This window comes from Doryrhamphus excisus, linkage group LG15 (genome assembly GCF_037039965.1).
Source record: "Doryrhamphus excisus strain RoL-2023G ecotype Guam linkage group LG15, RoL_Dexc_Guam_v1.1, whole genome shotgun sequence".
In the NCBI taxonomy this organism is placed as follows: domain Eukaryota; kingdom Metazoa; phylum Chordata; class Actinopteri; order Syngnathiformes; family Syngnathidae; genus Doryrhamphus; species Doryrhamphus excisus.
This window is the reverse complement of record NC_136371.1, coordinates 18,480,166-18,500,195: the sequence shown is the minus strand read 5'-3', so window position 1 is coordinate 18,500,195 and position 20,030 is coordinate 18,480,166. Positions and strand designations below refer to the sequence as shown.

At 43.9% G+C, this 20,030-nt stretch overlaps 1 protein-coding gene across 5 annotated transcripts; it reads right to left on the bottom strand.

Annotated features, from left to right (window-relative positions):
- Nucleotides 1-2,317: 2,317 nt before the first annotated feature.
- src (SRC proto-oncogene, non-receptor tyrosine kinase) lies at nt 2,318-19,602 on the bottom strand. Of its 5 annotated transcripts, XM_078796455.1 has the most exons (14): nt 19,230-19,599; nt 12,369-12,638; nt 11,033-11,132; nt 10,549-10,566; nt 8,811-8,909; nt 8,599-8,625; nt 8,376-8,479; nt 6,925-7,074; nt 6,315-6,470; nt 6,065-6,244; nt 4,783-4,859; nt 4,149-4,302; nt 3,944-4,075; nt 2,319-3,343 (listed from the first exon to the last, which is right to left on the bottom strand). In XM_078796455.1, exons 2-14 carry the CDS (start codon nt 12,628-12,630, stop codon nt 3,135-3,137), a joined length of 1,668 nt encoding a protein of 555 aa, XP_078652581.1. In that variant the 5' UTR covers nt 12,631-12,638; nt 19,230-19,599; the 3' UTR covers nt 2,319-3,134. The 5 variants fall into 5 exon arrangements, with proteins under 5 accessions (XP_078652585.1, XP_078652581.1, XP_078652583.1 ...); XM_078796457.1 differs by lacking the exon at nt 8,599-8,625; XM_078796456.1 differs by lacking the exon at nt 10,549-10,566.
- Between the last annotated feature and the right edge of the window lie 428 nt (nt 19,603-20,030).

Below are 20,030 nucleotides of genomic sequence, written 5' to 3'. Positions count from 1 at the left end.
CGGCGGGCGGATGACGCCTCCACCGGGGGAAATGGCGACACCTTGTGGCCGAAAGACAAACGGCAGTCTTCGACGAGCCTGCCAACGTCGAGTCTGAAGCAATAAAGTTCAGAAAGCCAGACTTGACACGATACATTCTCGAAAATGTAAAATACTGCGTTGCTCCTTTTATTGGAAACCCTGTTTGTTTTATTTAGTGTGTGAATGGCCTAATATTCCACTGTAGAGTTTCCACATGCTAATTATTAAGACCATAGGTACGCCTGACTGATTACTAAGGCTGCGCTTTAACGAATACAAGTCAATGTACTTTTGTTTCCCGAGTATATTAGTGCACGTGTGAATTATGAACGAGAGCCGCGAACGCACATTTCTTTGTAGGAAGCCACTTTCTGAAAGTAAGTACATTTATGTACTTGGGTTCATGTGCAGCGCAGCTTTGACACATCCAAGATGGCGGCGACGTTGACGTTTAGCACCAGTGGACGAACCCATTCCATATGGCTTCTATCGATGTCTACATTTAAGACAACATACAAGAGCTGTTATACGTAAATACTACTCATAGCTTACTTGTATGACTTGTAGTACTTGCATGACGTCTAACTGCGAATGCCTCAAACTATTAGCGGCGGGTATGTTGTGTCTTTCCAAGCTGCTGTTTTGCGTGTGGACGACAGGGGGCAGTCATGTCCACGATGCTTCTCCTCACCCTGGACTGGTGGCTAACCACTCGGCCGCCGTGCAGCCCGCTACATTGAACCATATACCACAAAACAATATTTACTTCTTAGTACAATCCAAGGCAATCCAGTCATTCAGTCAGACAACATCAGGGGTCGTGTACAAATTTTTATTCAAACTTTAAAAAAATGTTAACAATGTTTTTTTATGAGGATTTTATGGCAAAAAACGTATAATCTCAACATTCCCCACTGAATACCGTAGAAAAGTACCGCTAAAGTCACCAATTTGAAAAATAGAAGAAAAAATATACTGTATATATTTGTGCATAGCAGGAGGAAAAGTTCATATCTTGCATATTTGCGTTCTGGCCCTTTTTATCATCAATCAAAAACCTCATGGAACCATGTACAAAAAAAGGAATCATCATCATACATGCAATGCAACGTCTTTTAAAAAGTACCGCAAAGGTTGATTATGTATGCCTGAAAAATCGATGAGAAAATCAGTCGTAATGTTTAGCGAAAAATATTGTTGCATCACGACACAAAAGTCTCAACGTTGCAAAGAATACGTAGTATTCTTACAAGAACAAGGTTGCCATGTTCCGAAACCTCACGTGCAACGTGATGCAACAAGCCGGAACGTTGCGAGGAGTCAGTTGTCGTGTTAGGCGAATAAGTCCAGTTCTTTTCCGTATTAAAAGCTAACTTTTCTCATCACAACATAATGACTTCAGTTTTTTCTTTTTCTTTCTGCTTTTTCCTTACGGAGTCGCCACAGCCGATCTTTTTTGATCCGCATTCTGATTTTTGGCTAAACAAGAAGATTTTTTTTCCTGTCGTATTATAACCAAATTTTCCTTTTAGTCATTTTTTAAACATTTTTACTTTTCACTGTGCCACGTTACGAAAAAAAAAGTCCACATGAGGAAAACTAAGATTTCAATGTGCAACGTGACGCAAAAAGGCGTAACTTCCCAAGAAAACCGTTGTACTTTTCTTGCATGGCGTGAACCTGACATGTCATGACAAAACGATGTGTTGTGACCAGAACGTTGCAATGTTACATAAATAAATGTGCAACGTGACGCAACTATTTGTTCAATTCCCAGAAATCCGTTGTAGTGTTTTTTTGTTATTTTTAACCTTTTTACTTTTCAGTGTGCCACATCATGAGAAAAAAGTTCATGTTAGGAAAACTAAGTTGGATATATAATCCACATTTGAACGAAAAATAAGCTTTACGATACCAACATAAACGCGCATGTTACAAGAATAACATCGTACATTTTTATTTTGAGGGAAAGAAATAAATTATTAAGATGACAGACTGTATATACAAAATATGAACATTGAGTATATTTACAAAAGATTGGGTACGTGTCAATGTTTTGGAGGGCTTCCTGCACTGCCCCCTGCTGGCTAAGGTCGGGCATTGCATGCTCGATGTGTCTCCTGAACATTCATTCATTCATTTTCTATCGCTCATACTCACAAGGGTGGGGGTGCTGGAGCCTATCCCAGCTGGACTGGTGGCCAGCCAATCACAGGGCACATATAGACAAACAACCATTCCCACCCACATTCCTACAATTTGGAGTGGCTAATTAACCTAGCATGTTTTTGGAATGGGGGGGGGGGGGTACCCAGAGAAAAGCCACGCATGCACGGGGGGGGGGGGGGGGGACATGCAAACTGCACCTAGAGACGGATGGTGGAATCAAACTCCAGTCTCCTAGCTGTGAGACCTGTGTGCTAACCACTCAACCACCGTGCAGCCGTCTCCTGAACAATTCCAGTGTATTGTTGTCAAATGTAAAAATAGGATTGTCCTGCTTTGGATGGAAATGCTGTGAAGCAAGCAGGGGAGTCCAAACCTCACGTTTGCACTCTTGCACTTTATTCTCATAATATTTCAACTTTTTCTCTCAAGCTTATTTTCCAAAATTGACAACTTGACTTTGTTTTGTTTCTCATAATTAAAAAAATAAATTTTGAATTTTTCCAGCTATTTCAACTTTATTGTATTTTCCCGTAATGACTTAATTTCCATGATATTTTATTTTATTTTATACTATATTCTTGTCAGATAACAACTACGACTGAGAGCTTTGTTGTGTTTTGTTTGTTTCTCCCGATATCAACATTAAAAAGGATATATATTTCAACTCTATGCCGCTAAAATGAGATTATTTTTCCTCATAATATCCCTGACTTGATGCTAACCTAAAGAGCCTTTTTTGTTGTGAAATGCCATTTTTCCAATGCGCCACTTTGGACACCCCTGCTTTACCTGCCGCCTGTGCTGTGATGATGATGATGATGATGATGATGATGACGATCGGACCTTGCGCCAAGGTTCCCGAGGACAAAAACCAAGGCCACCTTTCAGCGAACCCGTGTGTCAGCTGACGAGCGTCCACAGGAGGGCGCCAAACTCCGCCGGCCTCACAGGTTCTCCCCCGGCTGGTACTGCGGCTCGGTGGAGGTGAAGTAGTCCTCCAGGAAGCCCTGCAGGTACTCGAAGGTGGGCCTCTCCTCCGGTTCCTTCCTCCAGCAGGTCAGCATCAGCTCGTGTAAGGACTCGGGGCACTCTGCCGGGCACGGCATTCGGTAGCCGCGCTCCACCTGGTCCAGGACCTCACGGTTCACCATCCCTGGGGAGACACGGGCAGCCCAAATATTCAGAGGGAATAAAGTCCCAATTTGCCAGGAATAAACTTGTCATGTCACTTCAGGTTTTTCTAGCATAAAGTTGGAATCAAACATTGTTGTGATTCATAGTTCATTCATAAATTCATAGTTGTGTTGCTAAAATGTCCTGATTTTCATGGTAATGGAAACTATTCCCACAAATAAGACCTTTTGTTCTTACATTATACGTATATATATAAAAATATTCAGACTTCTAAAAAAAGCATAAAAAAGGTTTCTTCATAAATCCTAACATAAATAAATATGAGCCTTTTTGTCTTAATATTATTTTAACATTATTTTGACTGAATATTGTTGTTTTCCTCCTCTTATTTTGGAAGTTTATTTGTGACAAAACACGCGTATCCACAAATAAAAAGTAGTCATTCTTTTGTATTTGTGATGATGAAATGAAAAATAGCAGATTGTTCATGCATTCATAAGCTGCCATATTATGAGAAAGCAACCCAACCAAATGAAGTTGTTGGGAATATTGTGAATATCGTGAGGAGGAAACGGACGAGGAATGCTGAGGAATGAAGCCCCAGTATGGGGTGTCTTGCCTGGGTAGGGAACCCGTCCTTTGGTGGCCAGCTCGGTGAGCAGGATGCCGAACGACCAGACGTCCGATTTGATGGTGAAGCGTCCAAAGTGAGCCGCCTCGGGAGCCGTCCACTTGATGGGGAACTTGGCACCTGGCGGCGGGCGGCGGCGTCAGTCACGGGAGTCGGAGGGGGGGGGGCGGCGGCGAGGGAGAAGCGAGCTTACCTTGTCTGGCCGTGTATTCGTTGTCCTCGATGAGGCGAGCCAGGCCGAAGTCAGCCACCTTGCAGACCAGGTTCTCCCCGACCAGGATGTTGGCGGCACGCAGGTCTCTGTGGACGTAGTTCATCCGCTCCACGTACGCCATGCCGGAAGCGATCTGGGGAACATGGCGTTCGTACGTTACCCCGACCGAGCTCCACGGTCCCAAGTGGGAATGACGAGACCAAAAGTCATCATTACCACGGAAAAAGTCCAAATTATGGGATTCAGAAATAATGTCCAAATGATCAAATTAAAAAGTCAAAATGATGAGATTAAAAGTTAGAATTATGAGATAAAAAGTCAGAATTATGAAATATGAGGTCAAACATCAAAATGAAGAGATAAAAAGTCCAAATTAATATTAATTCATAAAGTCCAATGACTTTATGCTCATAAAATTTGGGAAAAAATATACGTATATTGCTCTTCAATATTTCAGCTCCGTTACTAAAATGAGAATATTTGTAGACTTTTCTCGTAACATTATTATTATAAAAATATAAATATAAATGACATCATAATCATAAATACAACACATCTAAAGAGTGATGGTCTGTTATAATAAAAACAACAATGAAACGGTCTTAGTGCTGACCTGTGACGCCATGTCCACCAGCTGAGGGAGGCGGAGCATCTTCCCCATGTCGCCCTTCAGGAAGTCCAGCAAGCTACCTGCCAGCAGAAGGTACACCGTACGGTATCGTCACGCTGATTCATCACGCTGATACCACTTCGGTATCATCGTGTCGGTATCATCATGCTGACACCACATCAGGATCATCATGTCGGTATAATCACGCTGATACCATCATGCTGATACCATCATGCTGATACCATCATGCTGATACCATCATGCTGATACCATCATGCTGATACCATCATGCTGATACCATCATGCTGATACCACATCGGTATCATCGTGTTGGTATCATCATGCTGATTCCATCACGCTGATACCATGTCGGTATCAATACGCTGATACCACTTCGGTATCATCGTGTCGGTATCATCATGCTGACACCACATCAGGATCATCATGTCGGTATAATCACGCTGATACCATCATGCTGATACCATCATGCTGATACCATCATGCTGATACCACATCGGTATCATCGTGTTGGTATCATCATGCTGATTCCATCACGCTGATACCATGTCGGTATCAATATGCTGATACCACATCGGTATCATCATATCAGTATCATCATGTCGTTTTCATCACGCTAATACCACCATGCTGATACCATCATGCTGATACCATCATGCTGATACCACATCGGTATCATCGTGTTGGTATCATCATGCTGATTCCATCACGCTGATACCATGTCGGTATCAATACGCTGATACCACATCAGTATCATCATATCGGTATCATCATGTCGTTTTCATCACACTGATACCACATCGGTATGATACCATGTCAGTATCATCAAGTTGCCGTTTTCACACTAATACCACGTCGGTATTATCACGCTGATATCACATCAGTATGATACCACATCGGTACGCTACCACATTGGTACGATACCACATCAGTATCACCATGTGGGTATCATCACGATGATAACATGTCTGTACGATACTACATGGTATGATCACACTGATACCACGTCGGTGCGATACCATGTTGGTATCATCATGTCGGTATGATCACGCAGATACCACGTCGGTACGATACCACGTTGGTATCACCATGTCGGTACGATACCACATATGTATCATCACATCGGTATGATCATGCTGATACCACATTGGTATGATACCATGTTGGTATCATCATGTCGGTACGATCACGCAGACACCACGTGGGTACGATAGCACGGCGGTATCATCATGTCGGTACGATCAGGCCGATACCACGCCACGCTGACCTTTCCCCATGTACTCGGTGACGATGTAGATGGGCTCCTCGGACACGACGGCGTAAAGCTGCACCAGCTTCTCGTGCCTCAGCTTCTTCATGACCTGGGCCTCCTGCAGGAAGGCCTCCGGGGACATGGTGCCGGGTTTCAGGGTCTTGATGGCCACCCGGGTGGTACCGTTCCACGTTCCTGGTACATAAAAGAGGCCATCAGGGAAATGAAGCGGGACCGCCGCCGGACGATGCCGGGCCTCGCTTACCCATCCAAACCTCGCCAAAGCACCCCTGTCCGAGCTTGAGGTCCAGACGAAGAGACTCTCTGGGGATCTCCCAGGCGTCCTTGGCCAGGCCCTGAGTCTGAGGCTTCAGCACGGGACAGATGTCTGATAGGCTGTGGCACAGTCCGTCTGAATGCTCTGCCGACATGACACGTTACTATGGCAACCAGTCCTACGTTACACCCATAATATGCTTTATTTGCTTGTTCTTATTCATAATATCACCATAATAACTCTCAAAGTAATAGCATTTTTATGGAATATTTATGATTTTTCCTCATCATATTAATAGTTTTTTCTTAGTTCCTGTCAAACGTTATTCCAGGAATAATGAAGACTTTAATATTGACTTTATTCTTGTCACGTTCTGATTAGCGACATGACTTTTTATGCTCATCTTTTTCATTGAAATGACTGCTGATTGGAACATTGTTGGTGTTATGATGTGATACTATTGGAATGCTATTTTATATTTGAAGGGCTAACAAGGGCTGCACTTTGGACACCCCAACTTGGAATATGCTTGCTGTCACTGATCTTCTCCAATCCATGAAAAGCAGGAATGTTTGATATGAGATCATCTGTCACTCACTGCGGTAGTGATTGACGAGCTGCTGCAGGGTGCCGAACTGCGTGCGGGACGTGATGTAGAAGCCGCCGCTGTCCAGCTTGCGGATCTTGTAGTGCTTCACGTTGAGGCCCTTGGTGTTGTCGTAGTCCAGCACTGACAAACAGTAGGCGCCTGCACAAAGACACGCAGGAAATGGAACACTTACGCTAAACTTATCATATATATATATATATATATATATATATCATAAACATATCGGGTCCTAAAATATCCAGTATCTCGCCCGCCTTGATTGGAATTGCTCATTGGTTTTTGGACTAATTATTGCGTCACTTTTCAGGGCATGTAAGCGAGTCCATATCCTGGTGTTCCTCATGAGGACACCAGAGGGCGATCTCAGCCATCTCAACTCCGCCCCCTCGCCCCCCCCAGGCCATGCCTTTCCCGGCTTGTCATATTTAAAGTGGGCGATACGACCCGTGGTTATGCAGGCCCCGTCTCCACGCTGACCTAATTCCGTCTGGCTCACCCGGCGCCACTCTGCTCCTTCTCAGCCAGTCCCTGAACGCTCCTCTTCCTCATTTCAAGCAGCTAGTGGCCCAAACACGCACACGCACACACACACACACGCACACACACACACACACACACGCGCACCATCAACGGCTGAATTGAAAGGGTGGAGTGTGTCCTGCAGGCCTGTGGACCAGGTCTCCCATCCGCCATAGCGTTCTCCTTGGAGGCCTGCTGCTGTGGTTCTCCTCGCCATTCTTGTTGGAACACGTTTGGAGCGACTGACACGGAATGGAGGTGGATCCCTAACACTTTGACTTATGGCAAACCAAGCACACATTTTCTTCTTGCTCAATGCTACAACACATGTTGGAGTTCATCTTTTTCCCCCTGCGACGGCAGCACTCGTGCAGCCCAAGACAGGGAGGCCGCCACTGCCAAAGGGAACTGGTTTTCAGAATGTCACAAAACATGCGGGAAATGACCTTTTCTCTCCCCAAAGAACCATAGCTCCTTTGCTGACGACAGCACTCGTGCAGCCCAAGACAGGGAGGCCGCCACTGCCAAAGGGAACTGATTTTCAGAATGTCACAAAACATGCGGGAAATGACCTTTTCTCTCCCCAAAGAACCATAGCTCCTTTGCTGACGGCAGCACTCGTGCAGCCCAAGACAGGGAGGCCGCCACTGCCAAAGGGAACTGATTTTCAGAATGTCACAAAACATGCGGGAAATGACCTTTTCTCTCCCCAAAGAACCATAGCTCCTTTGCTGACGACAGCACTCGTGCAGCACAAGACTGTGACACGACCATCGCCACGACCAAGGCGGACAATTTCCCCAATGTCACAGTACATTGGAATTCATGCGCGTGCCATTCACATCATGCGAATCCATCTACTGGAAGTCCTGGCAAGCCAGAATAAAAATGGGAGCTACGGCGGGGAGGTTCCGCCTCACCTTTGGTGGTCTCGCTCTCCCTCACCAGGAAGGTTCCTCTTCTGTTCTCCAGATTGAGCAGCAGCCTCTCGGAGTCGCGGCGCGTGATTTTGCCAAAGTACCACCTAGATAGATGACAGAAGACACACGAAGGAGCACATGGAGGTGAAGGTGGCGCTTCTGGAGGTTGCTGCTCAAACACAAGCAAAGAACCCACACACACGTCACCATGGTAGCGTCTTACCTGGAATCTGCAGTCAGTTTGAGATGACTGCAGGAAAAGGAAGGAGAAGGTGAGACGAGGAGGCGTGGACAGAAGGAATTAGTTTAGCATCAGCAGAAGGTAGAAGGAGACAAAAGCATGGGGGCACGTGCCCGCTACAGAAAGGGAGCGAAAGGGACGGACGTGTTCCCCCATGCGAGACAGACGCACTCCCAAAGAGAAAGATGTCCTACTCTTCCGCTTGGATGGAGTCGGACGGAGCCACGTAGTTGCTGGGAATATAGCCGCTCTCTCCGGTGGTCAGGGAGCGTGCCAGCCACCAGTCGCCCTCCCTGCAACGACAACGCACGCCGTCACTCCACGAAGACGCCGCCGCCGCCGCCGCCGCCGCCAGCAGGGGGAGCGTGTCGGGTGAGACGTACCAAAATGGCCATGAGCAAGGCATCCAAAACACTTTACTGGCTTCACTATGTCTCTTTCCTTCCTTTCCCTCCTTTCTTCCTTCCTTTCCTTCCTTCCTTCCTCACTAATCTTCACAAATGTTCTTGTTGTACTATTTGGACTTTATTCCCATAACATCATAACTAATCTCCCAACTTCATTTTGTGTACTTTGGTTGTCATAATACTACAACTGAAGAAAACTTTTCCCCCGATGCAACTTTTCAATCATTTTACTTCCTATTCTTTCAAATAACTTTCAAAATGATCAATTATCTTCAATGTTTCATATTTCTACATCATTCTTGGGAAATTGCCATTTTTTTCTTGCTAACATCCTCCTTTTTCCGTCTTCATATTTGGACTTTATTCTTGTAAAACTGCAGCTGTTTTTGCCATTTATGCAACAGTTTTCTTTCATATTTCAGCTTTATTATTTATTATTACTTTTTTTTGTCATAAAATGACATGTTTTTGGTCCTATATTGCTGCAAGTTTTTTTTCTTAAATATTTACATTCTATGGAACTAAAAATTATTGTTCCTCATAATATTACAAATGATGACTTATTCCCATAATATTTTGACTTTATTGTCATAACATAGCTTTTTCTGTTTTTTCCATAATGTGATGAGTAGCATCCACCTGAGCGCACGACAAAAACCAAAGTCAGTGAATATGTTATTATCATAACATATCTTTGTCTGGTCTCCATAATGTGATGATGTAATGTTAACAAAGTCAGTGCAGGGGTAGGTGAAGGGGTAAGTGAAGGGGTAAGTGAAGGGGTAAGTGAAGGGGTAGGTGAAGGGGTAAGGAATAGTTAAGTGAATGGGGAAGTCACTTAAGCGTCTTTGAGTACTCTGAGAAGCGCTATACGCTAGCGCTATAGATAATGTATGATTATTATTAAGTGAAGGGGTAAGTGAAGGGGTAAGTGAAGGGGTAAGTGAAGGGGTAAGTGAAGGGGTAAGTGAAGGGGTAAGTGAAGGGGTAAGTGAAGGGGTAAGTGAAGGGGTAAGTGAAGGGGTAAGTGAAGTGCACGAGCGCGGGCATGACGATGAGGAGGGCTTACGCTTGCGTGTTCAACACCATGCGAGCGCAACGCAAGTTGAATCATCTCATGAGGACCACATCCAGATCCCTGGCAGAGGTGGGCGGATCCATGCAGATGTCCACATGATGCCAGATTGCCACAAATGCTACTAATTTGTGATATTTTTCCTCACATTATTGTGGTAAAATGACATTTTCTCTTCATATTTTCAATTGTAAAATGACATTTTTAAATGTTCTTTCCATGTGCTTTTTCAAAATTCTATTCTATTTTTAGAATATCACGTGACTTATGCCAATTACGCATCACCTGCAATGGGTGGGGGAGCAGAATGTGCAGGACTGCCCACCTCTACTAGTCGCTGTGTGGGGTGGGGGGGGTGGGGGGGGGTTCAGGTTGGATGCAAAATGAAGTGAATTGCGCTGGCGTGAAAGCACCCTGATTGACATGGCGTTCCATCGCAGCTTCACAAACCTGCAGTTCACCTTCCGCCTGGAAAAGAGGTCGGGATGGCGGATGGCAGAAGAGAGATGACGAAGGTGGAGTTAAAAGCACGTGACGCCATCGCACGCTCACATCGTGACAGGTCAATCAACCTTTTCTCCTTTTTGTCTCCCAATATTGTCGTTATTCTCGGAATATTTTGACTTTATCATTTCAATATAACCCACATTTGCTCAAATTGCTCATTTACGTTTTCATATTATTTCCGACATGACATGAATCAACTTTATGCTATTGTTCTCTGAAGATGAGGACTTTATGTTTGACATAACATTTCTACTGTTTCTGCAAATATTTCAACCTGCTCGTCATCTTTTTCCCCACTTAATATTGACAAAAAAATGTTCCTGTAGAAGGCCCCCCGGTCAGGCTTTGGACTCCCCTGTGTGACCTGGATCCAAAGCCAGCAGAGTTCCGTGTTGCCATATTCATACGAGGATGAAATAGTCCTTACGTGTTGTTGACGATCTGCAGGCGTTCGCCCTTCCTGAAGGACAGGTCGGAAGCTGTCCGCGACTCGTAGTCGTACAACGCCACGAATGTCATCACGCCTCCTGCGGGGAGACAACTTTTCTTCAGGGGTGGAATGTGGGCCCCTCCAGGGTCTTGGAAGGAACCTTGGTCTCCTCGGCTAACCCTAACCCTAACCCCAAGCCACATAACACATCACCCTTTTGCCCCCCATATACTCTCATATCATATTGTTATTACAATCATAATTGGACTTTATCCCCTAAAACTGCAACTTTAATCTCATAATACTGTATTTTGACTATTTTATTGGAAAATGACACCTGAACTGCTTTTTCCAAATATTAAAACGTCCATAATATTTTTAAATATTTGGACTTTCAAGTTATGAAATGACAGCTGTTTATTTCAGTACTATGATGACATTTTTCCCATCTATATCTTTATCTATTTTTCCCAAAATTGCAATTTCATTCATTGTTTTCTTTTTCCTAATATTACAACTTCCAAAAATTCTGGTATTTTTTTCTTTTCATAAAATAGCAACTTTTTTCCTTGTTGGAATACGACTATTTTCTCTTAATATTTCTTTATTTATTATTTATATTTCAAGTTTAATACTACAAAGGAAAATTATGACTTTTTTCTTGTCAGATGACAACTTTTTTCCTGTTCATTTTTTTCCTGTACATTCTTGTTAAAATGACATTTACTTCTTTACACTAGCACACCTTTTCCTCATAATATTCCATATTCCAGTTATTCTGATAAAATTATGATTAACGTGTTTTTCAGTTGATTTTTTTATGTTAAAATTACAGCTGTTTTTTTTTCAACTCTGTAAACTTTCTTGATTTTATTCCCATAATATTTGGACTTTAATGTTGTTAAATGACAGCTGTTTTTGTGTATTTTTATTTACCACCTTATGATTTTATTCCCATAATATTTGGACTTTAATGTTGCAAAGTGACAGCTGTTTTTGTGTATTTTTATTTACCACCTTATGATTTTATTCCCATAATATTTGGACTTTAATGTTGCAAAGTGACAGCTGTTTTTGTGTATTTTTATTTACCACCTTATGATTTTATTCCCATAATATTTGGACTTTAATGTTGCAAAGTGACAGCTGTTTTTGTGTATTTTTATTTACCACCTTATGATTTTATTCCCATAATATTTGGACTTTAATGTTGCAAAGTGACAGCTGTTTTTGTGTATTTTTATTTACCACCTTATGATTTTATTCCCATAATATTTGGACTTTAATGTTGCAAAGTGACAGCTGTTTTTGCCAACCATTTCAAGCTTCTCACCAGCGAGCGTCATCCTGCTGCCGGAGGTGCTGAGGTTGCTGTTGTCCACGCCTCCAAACAGGGGCAGCTCAGCATTGGGACTCATGGTCTGGTTGCCACCCAGCCCCACATCCACCGTGTTGCTGCGACCGGGTGTCGAGGCCTGGTGGGCGGAGTTCAGGTGGTGGCCGCCGCCACCGCCGCCTCCCCCGGAGCCCAGATGGGCATCAAGGCTGACAGTGCGTGGACTCGCTTCCTTGGCCTTACTCTTGGAACCCCCCATTGTGAGGCCTGGAGAAGAAAATTCACGCTGCTGTAAAAGGGGTTGATAACTTCAAATATGAAATATGATATGATCTACAGTAATCTAAAAAGATAGAGAACCAGCAGCCAAGCCATCCAGGCCCCCGGGTCCAACAAAGAAGGTACCAAAGATAAATCTCTATCCTGGGGAACCTCACTCCTTCCACTACAACAATCAGAGTTTTTTCTGTACATAAACTTGCAGTATTTACAACAAACATTCTTTTTTTGGTTCAAAAAGGCCCAAAATTCAGAGGATGCTAATAGCATGCTAACGACCATATCCTGGGGAACCTCACTCCATTCACTTCACACCACTTATTTTACATTTACATTTTCGTTAGCATGCTAACCTTACCATGTCAACACTGCTAGCATGCCAACATTAGCATACTAACATTTTTAGCCAATTTTATAAGTAGACACTTATATAAAGACGCTATAATGCTAGGTGTTAGCATCCTAACATTAGAATAATAGCATTGTATCCATTATCATAGCCAGACACATACTACATATCTAAACACATGCTGGTTGTTAGCATCCTAACATTAGTTGTACAATTTTAGCAATTTTCATAGCCAGACATAGCCAGGTGTTAGCATCCTAACATTAGAATAATAGCATTGTATCCATTATCATAGCCAGACACTTACATAAAGACTTAGCACTATCATGCTAGGTGTTAGCATCCTAACATTAGAATAATAGCATTGTATCCATTATCATAGCCAGACACTTACATAAAGACTTAGCACTATCATGCTAGGTGTTAGCATCCCAACATAAGAATAATAGCATTGTATCCATTATCATAGCCAGACACTTACATAAAGACTTAGCACTATCATGCTAGGTGTTAGCATCCCAACATTAGAATAATAGCATTGTATCCATTATCATAGCCAGACACTTACATAAAGACTTAGCACTATCATGCTAGGTCATGCTAACAGATTGAGTCCGTGGTCGGTGATCATAAGAGGACTACATCGTGCTACATCGTGCTACATGGTGACAATATCCATCAATTGCAAAGATTTTTGACAGGAGACGGGTTGGATGGTCTAAAAAAAGTGAAGGTGGCAACGATTTATTGACACAACAAAGTGGAAGCGGAGGACCGGTTTGTCAGCTTGCGGTCAAACAGGCAACCTGTTTGTTTTTTCTTTGGATGAGTGCAGCGTGGGAGACCATCTGTCCTCTTGCTATCATTGATATGCACGGAGGATTAGAGGACATGCCTTCATCCTAATTCCCTGCATGTAATCCATTCATGCTGCTTCTTCGTTATCACCATCTATTTCCTAACAGTATGAAAGTGTGTGTGTGGGGGGTGTGTGTGTGTGTGTGTGTGTGTTCAATGACAAGGCAGGACGGACCGGTCTAACCGCACAGCTCTCAACAAACAGCAGCGTTTATTGGGTGAGTCCTTGTCGAATGCCAGTGTCCCCACGGCCGAATACGTTGGGAATAACGTCGGAACATTGTGAGAGAAAATGTACCTTTAAAATGAAAGAAAGTTGAAATGGAAAAAAACTGATGTAATTTGATGAGAATTAGGTCAAAATGATGGAACAAAAGAAATGAAAAAAAATATAATATTATGAATAATAATGTGATTTGAATAACATGAAGTTGAAACATTATAAAAAAGGATGTGGTTTTTTCTTAATGAAAGTCAACATTTTTCTGACAAAGAAACAAAAGAAAATAAAGTTGTCATTTGTAATATTATGGAAATCCATCCATCCATCCATCCATCCATCCATCCATCCATCCATCCATCCATCAGGGTGGGGGCATGCTGGAGCCTATCCCAGCTGGACTGGTGGCCAGCCAATCCCACCCCACCCACATTCATGCCGATGGACAATTTGGTAGAGTATCAGAGTAGAGTAGAGTATCAGAGTAGAGTAGAGTATCAGAGTAGAGTAGAGTATCAGAGTAGAGTAGAGTATCAGAGTAGAGTAGAGTATCAGAGTAGAGTATCAGAGTAGAGTAGAGTATCAGAGTAGAGTAGAGTATCAGAGTAGAGTATCAGAGTAGAGTAGAGTATCAGAGTAGAGTATCAGAGTAGAGTAGAGTATCAGAGTAGAGTAGAGTATCAGAGTAGAGTAGAGTATCAGAGTAGAGTAGAGTATCAGAGTAGAGTAGAGTATCAGAGTAGAGTATCAGAGTAGAGTAGAGTATCAGAGTAGAGTAGAGTATCAGAGTAGAGTATCAGAGTAGAGTAGAGTATCAGAGTAGAGTATCAGAGTAGAGTAGAGTATCAGAGTAGAGTAGAGTATCAGAGTAGAGTATCAGAGTAGAGTAGAGTATCAGAGTAGAGTATCAGAGTAGAGTATCAGAGTAGAGCAGAGTATCAGAGTAGAGTAGAGTATCAGAGTAGAGTATCAGAGTAGAGTAGAGTATCAGAGTAGAGCAGAGTATCAGAGTAGAGTAGATTATCAGAGTAGAGTATCAGAGTAGAGTAGAGTAGAGTATCAGAGTAGAGTAGAGTATCAGAGTAGAGTAGAGTATCAGAGTAGAGTAGAGTATCAGAGTAGAGTATCAGAGTAGAGTAGAGTATCAGAGTAGAGTAGAGTATCAGAGTAGAGTAGAGTATCAGAGTAGAGTAGAGTATCAGAGTAGAGCAGAGTATCAGAGTAGAGTAGATTATCAGAGTAGAGTATCAGAGTAGAGTAGAGTAGAGTATCAGAGTAGAGTAGAGTATCAGAGTAGAGTAGAGTATCAGAGTAGAGTAGAGTATCAGAGTAGAGTATCAGAGTAGAGTAGAGTATCAGAGTAGAGTAGAGTATCAGAGTAGAGTATCAGAGTAGAGTAGAGTATCAGAGTAGAGTATCAGAGTAGAGTAGAGTATCAGAGTAGAGTAGAGTATCAGAGTAGAGTATCAGAGTAGAGTAGAGTATCAGAGTAGAGTAGAGTATCAGAGTAGAGTAGAGTATCAGAGTAGAGTAGAGTATCAGAGTAGAGTAGAGTATCAGAGTAGAGTATCAGAGTAGAGTAGAGTATCAGAGTAGAGTAGAGTATCAGAGTAGAGTAGAGTATCAGAGTAGAGTAGAGTATCAGAGTAGAGTAGAGTATCAGAGTAGAGTAGAGTATCAGAGTAGAGTAGAGTAGAGTATATCACAGCGCCTCCATGTTTGGCGTGTAAAGAAATCCCAACAACCCCGCCCTCCCTCGGCCCCCGACACGATACGTGGAAAGCCAAAGAAGGTGAGCTCATCTGCGCCGATCCCGCTCAAGCATTCCTGCCACATTCCAGCCTGGCCGGAGCGGCCGCTGTTTGGAGCTTTTCTTTCTGCGTTGAAAGCACCTTTTGTTGGCTAAGCTGACCTTCACGTCACATGACATGGCTCACGGCCGGCTCGTCGGAGCTGCAGCAGCTGTCTCAAAGCTTACGCAGGAATTTCATGTTCGGCAAGAAAGGTCCCAGCCCTTCCTAATCAGACTACCACATGCATGAAATGATTTGGGGATTGAGGCTCGGCGAGAAGCCATCCGGGCCGGTTTACCCCGGGAACCTGGGCCAGGTGGCGCCACTGATGTTGGTGTTTGAACAACGATTTCATGGACGATAAACCATATGAACCATATGAAATCAAGTCAATGATACAGAGCGTTAATGAGCGTTAATGACATGTGGACGTCAGTCATGTCAGGTACGTGCACACGGGTGTACGTGCACGGGGGAGGGGAGGGGAGCATGCAGGTCCAGTCAAGCTAACATGTCCACATACGTGTGTGTGTGTGTGTGCCGTGACATTCCCCGGCATGGCGCACTCATCCGCCAGGAATGACGAGGCGAGTCGAAACGCAGCTCCCGCTCGCACGGCCCACGGCAGGAATGCACGGGGGGAGCCGGGTGAGACGCGGATGGTACGAGATGTCACCTTATCTCTTTCCCAAACGGCCTCTTTGTTTCAGCCCGACCGCATTTTCATATTCAAATCTCAGACATGACGAGTCGAGAGCTGAGATGTGTTCACGCGGCATACGGTATCTGCTGTACGGTATCTACTGTACGGTATCTACTGTACGGTATCTACTGTACGGTATCTACTGTACGGTATCTACTGTACGGTATCTACTGTACGGTATCTACTGTATCTACACCAGGTAACGGTATATGGAAAATATGGTATGGTATATGGAAATAGCGTCTTTTACACTATGAGGCCCTCGCTGTGTAGTCGTAGTAGTAGTAGTAATGGTAGTAGTAGTAGTAATGGTAGTAGTAGTAGTAATGGTAGTAGTAGTAGTAACGGATGCAGCATCTCGTGCATGAACATGTCAACATGCAGGCCCAGCTGCAGCGTGGCCACAATGGCACGCATAGAGGGGTCTTTCTTCACACGCACACACACACACACAGCAACGGGAACCAAGTGGTGGTCTTTCCACAGAGGCCGGATTGAGCGGGGATGAGTGGCCTCTGTCACCCTGGAGCCTTCCCAACGCCGCGGGACAGGAAGTGGTCGGTCAGGCCGGGAAGGACACAAGCGCTCCTCTGTTTGTCTCCGCCGAGCATCCGTCAGATAGCACGTTCAGATAGGAAGTCACGTGACTCGCCCAGACCCCAGCACCGCCCCTGTTCTTCTGCATATTTAGCCAACAGGTGACAGGTGACAGGTGACAGGTGGCAGGTGGAGTACCATGGATGAAGTACCTTTATTCTCCTGGTGTTATTACCTTCAACTCATCCTGCTAAATCTCCATTTACTTTTATTTGCTTCTCATTCAACTCCGACTTACTAAAATGCTGCCTTTTTTTCTTCTTAACCACTTTGACTTCACATTTATTGACTTTGTTCTCAGAAAATGATGGCGGCTATAGGGGTGTTATGTCATGTCTAGAGGGCTCTAATCGTCTTAAAAAGTGTATTTAGAAGGTGGCAAACATGTTTTCTATGTCTTACTTTTTTATTATGGCTACTGTATCAGGTAATAGGAGTGTGAAGGCGACTATAGGGGTGTTATGCCATGTCTAGAGGGCTCTAATCATCTTAAAAAGTGTATTTAGAAGGTGGCAAACAGGTTTTCTATGTCTTACTTTTTTATTATGGCTACTGTATCAGGTAATAGGAGCGTGAAAGCGACTATAGGGGTGTTATGCAATGTCTAGAGGGCTCTAATCATCTTAAAAAGTGTATTTAGAAGGTGGCAAACAGGTTTTCTATGTCTTACTTTTTTATTATGGCTACTGTATCAGGTAATAGGAGCGTGAAGGCGACTATAGGGGTGTTACGTCATGTCTAGAGGGCTCTAATCATCTTAAAAAGTGTATTTAGAAGGTGCCAAACAGGTTTTCTATGTCTTACTTTTTTATTATGGCTACTGTATCAGGTAATAGGAGTGTGAAGGCGACTATAGGGGTGTTATGTCATGTCTAGAGGGCTCTAATAGTGTTAAAAGGTGCATTTCTATAAAAGGTGTATTTTCTATCCTGGTATAGAAAGTATACACACACAGTCGACCAATGAATGCATGAAGGCCACGAAGGAGGCATGACTATGACGTCTGATGACATGGATAAGACGATGACAACGTTTATTGTGCTGCAAATGTTTGCTATGTGTGGAGTGGAAGTAGGGCGGGTGGGAGAGGTGTGAACAGGTGGTGCCGGTCACTAATTAGCAGTAAAAGTGGGCCACACCAGTTTAGTATCCGTCACATGAAATATTCAAAGCCCCCCCATGGACGATCACACAGCTTCTGCTCGTGTTAGTAATAGTAATCGTACCGTATTAGAAATAGTAACAATGGTGTACTTGTGCTAGTACAAGTAATAGTAATGCTGGTGCAGCCATTCCAATATGTCTTCCACGCTAGCTGCCAATTCATCCTCGTCTGACCCAAAGGAAAGTGGGACACGGGTGGGATCAAACCATGATCTCACAAAAGCGTAAAGCGATGCCTCGCTTTGCTCGGGAACAATTCCAGCCACGGGTGGGGGGGCAAATGAGGAGGCGGCTGGAAGGAATATATTTCATCTTCATTGCACTCTACTATGGACGTTTGTTTGGGGAAGTATGTCGATCAATACTGGATCCTGAGTCAATCAATGACGCATCCTCGTTCAATCAATACTGGATACTTTTCCAATCAATAAAGCATCCCGTTTCAACAGATACTGGATCCTGTTTCAAACAATACTGGATCTTCTTTCAATCAATGAAGCATCCTCGTCCAATCAATACTGGATCCAGGTTAGGGTTAGGGTTAGGGTTAGGGTTAGGGTTAGGGTTAGGGTTAGGGTTAGGGTTAGGGTTAGGGTTAGGGTTAGGGTGAACCCTAACCCTAACCCTAACTTCCACTTTCACTGACGTTCCATGTCTGAGTTGGAGTTAAATGTTTCTTGCTAGTTAGCTTGAGCTAATTGGAAAGCTACTTTACTGTAAAGGCATTTTACTTGTCTGTGAATATTGTTTGTCCATAATTCCAGAATAAAATCAATACAAATAAATAGAAACTCACTGTGCTAGCTGTGAGTGAGCTAAATGATTATTTTGTGTTACATGGTGCGTGTGCGTGTGCGTGCGCATTCATTCACGTCTGACCCACAAGTCGACTCACCCGACCCACTGGCGGAGGTGGTCTCCGGTGGTCCCTTGCGGTTCCGATCACGTCAAAGCATCAACGGGGAGCCAAAAAGCAGTGGAGGGTCAGCTGGAGGCTGCCGAGGTTGGCAAGAAGAAGAAGAAGAAGAAGAAGAAGAAGAAGAAGACGAAGGAAGAAAACAACAAGTCTCGGCGTCACGATGGAAAGTGAATCCCGGTGGAGGTGAGGTCATAGCGCGGGAGATCTCCCACGCATAAACAGCGTTCCCGCGGAGACTAGAATCCACCAGAAGCCAAACGGTCCACGAAAGGAAGTGTCTTCTTGCGAGGAAAAGACGTCCTCGCGGCAGGAAGTCTTCCTCGCTTCCGTCCAAAACACCGGGATGGGTCTGACAGGCAGGGGGAGGGGGCGGGCTCTCCGCGGAGTGGCGGCCTCTGATTGGTGGATCCTATCACGCGGGGAATTAACCCCTCACTGAGTTGAATAGGAACCTCACCTGACTCTCACCTCGACTATTGGCGTTTGGAATTGGTTTGAAGTGATGATGCTCAAATATTGATCATTATTCTCTTTACACCACGTGTTCAAAGTGTGGAGACACCTTCCCGCCCGATAGCATGATCAAATGTCTCCATATGTTGGACCGATTGTGTATATTAGGTACAACGTTCATCCTTTCTACGATATGGATTTGCTGCCAAAGATCCTCTTATTGCTGTTTTTGAAAAAGGTGTCTATGTAATCGATAAGGGTTCAGTGAGGCTGTGGTACAGTCCAGTCTGCTCTTGTGCAATGCTGCCATCTTGCGTTTCATGA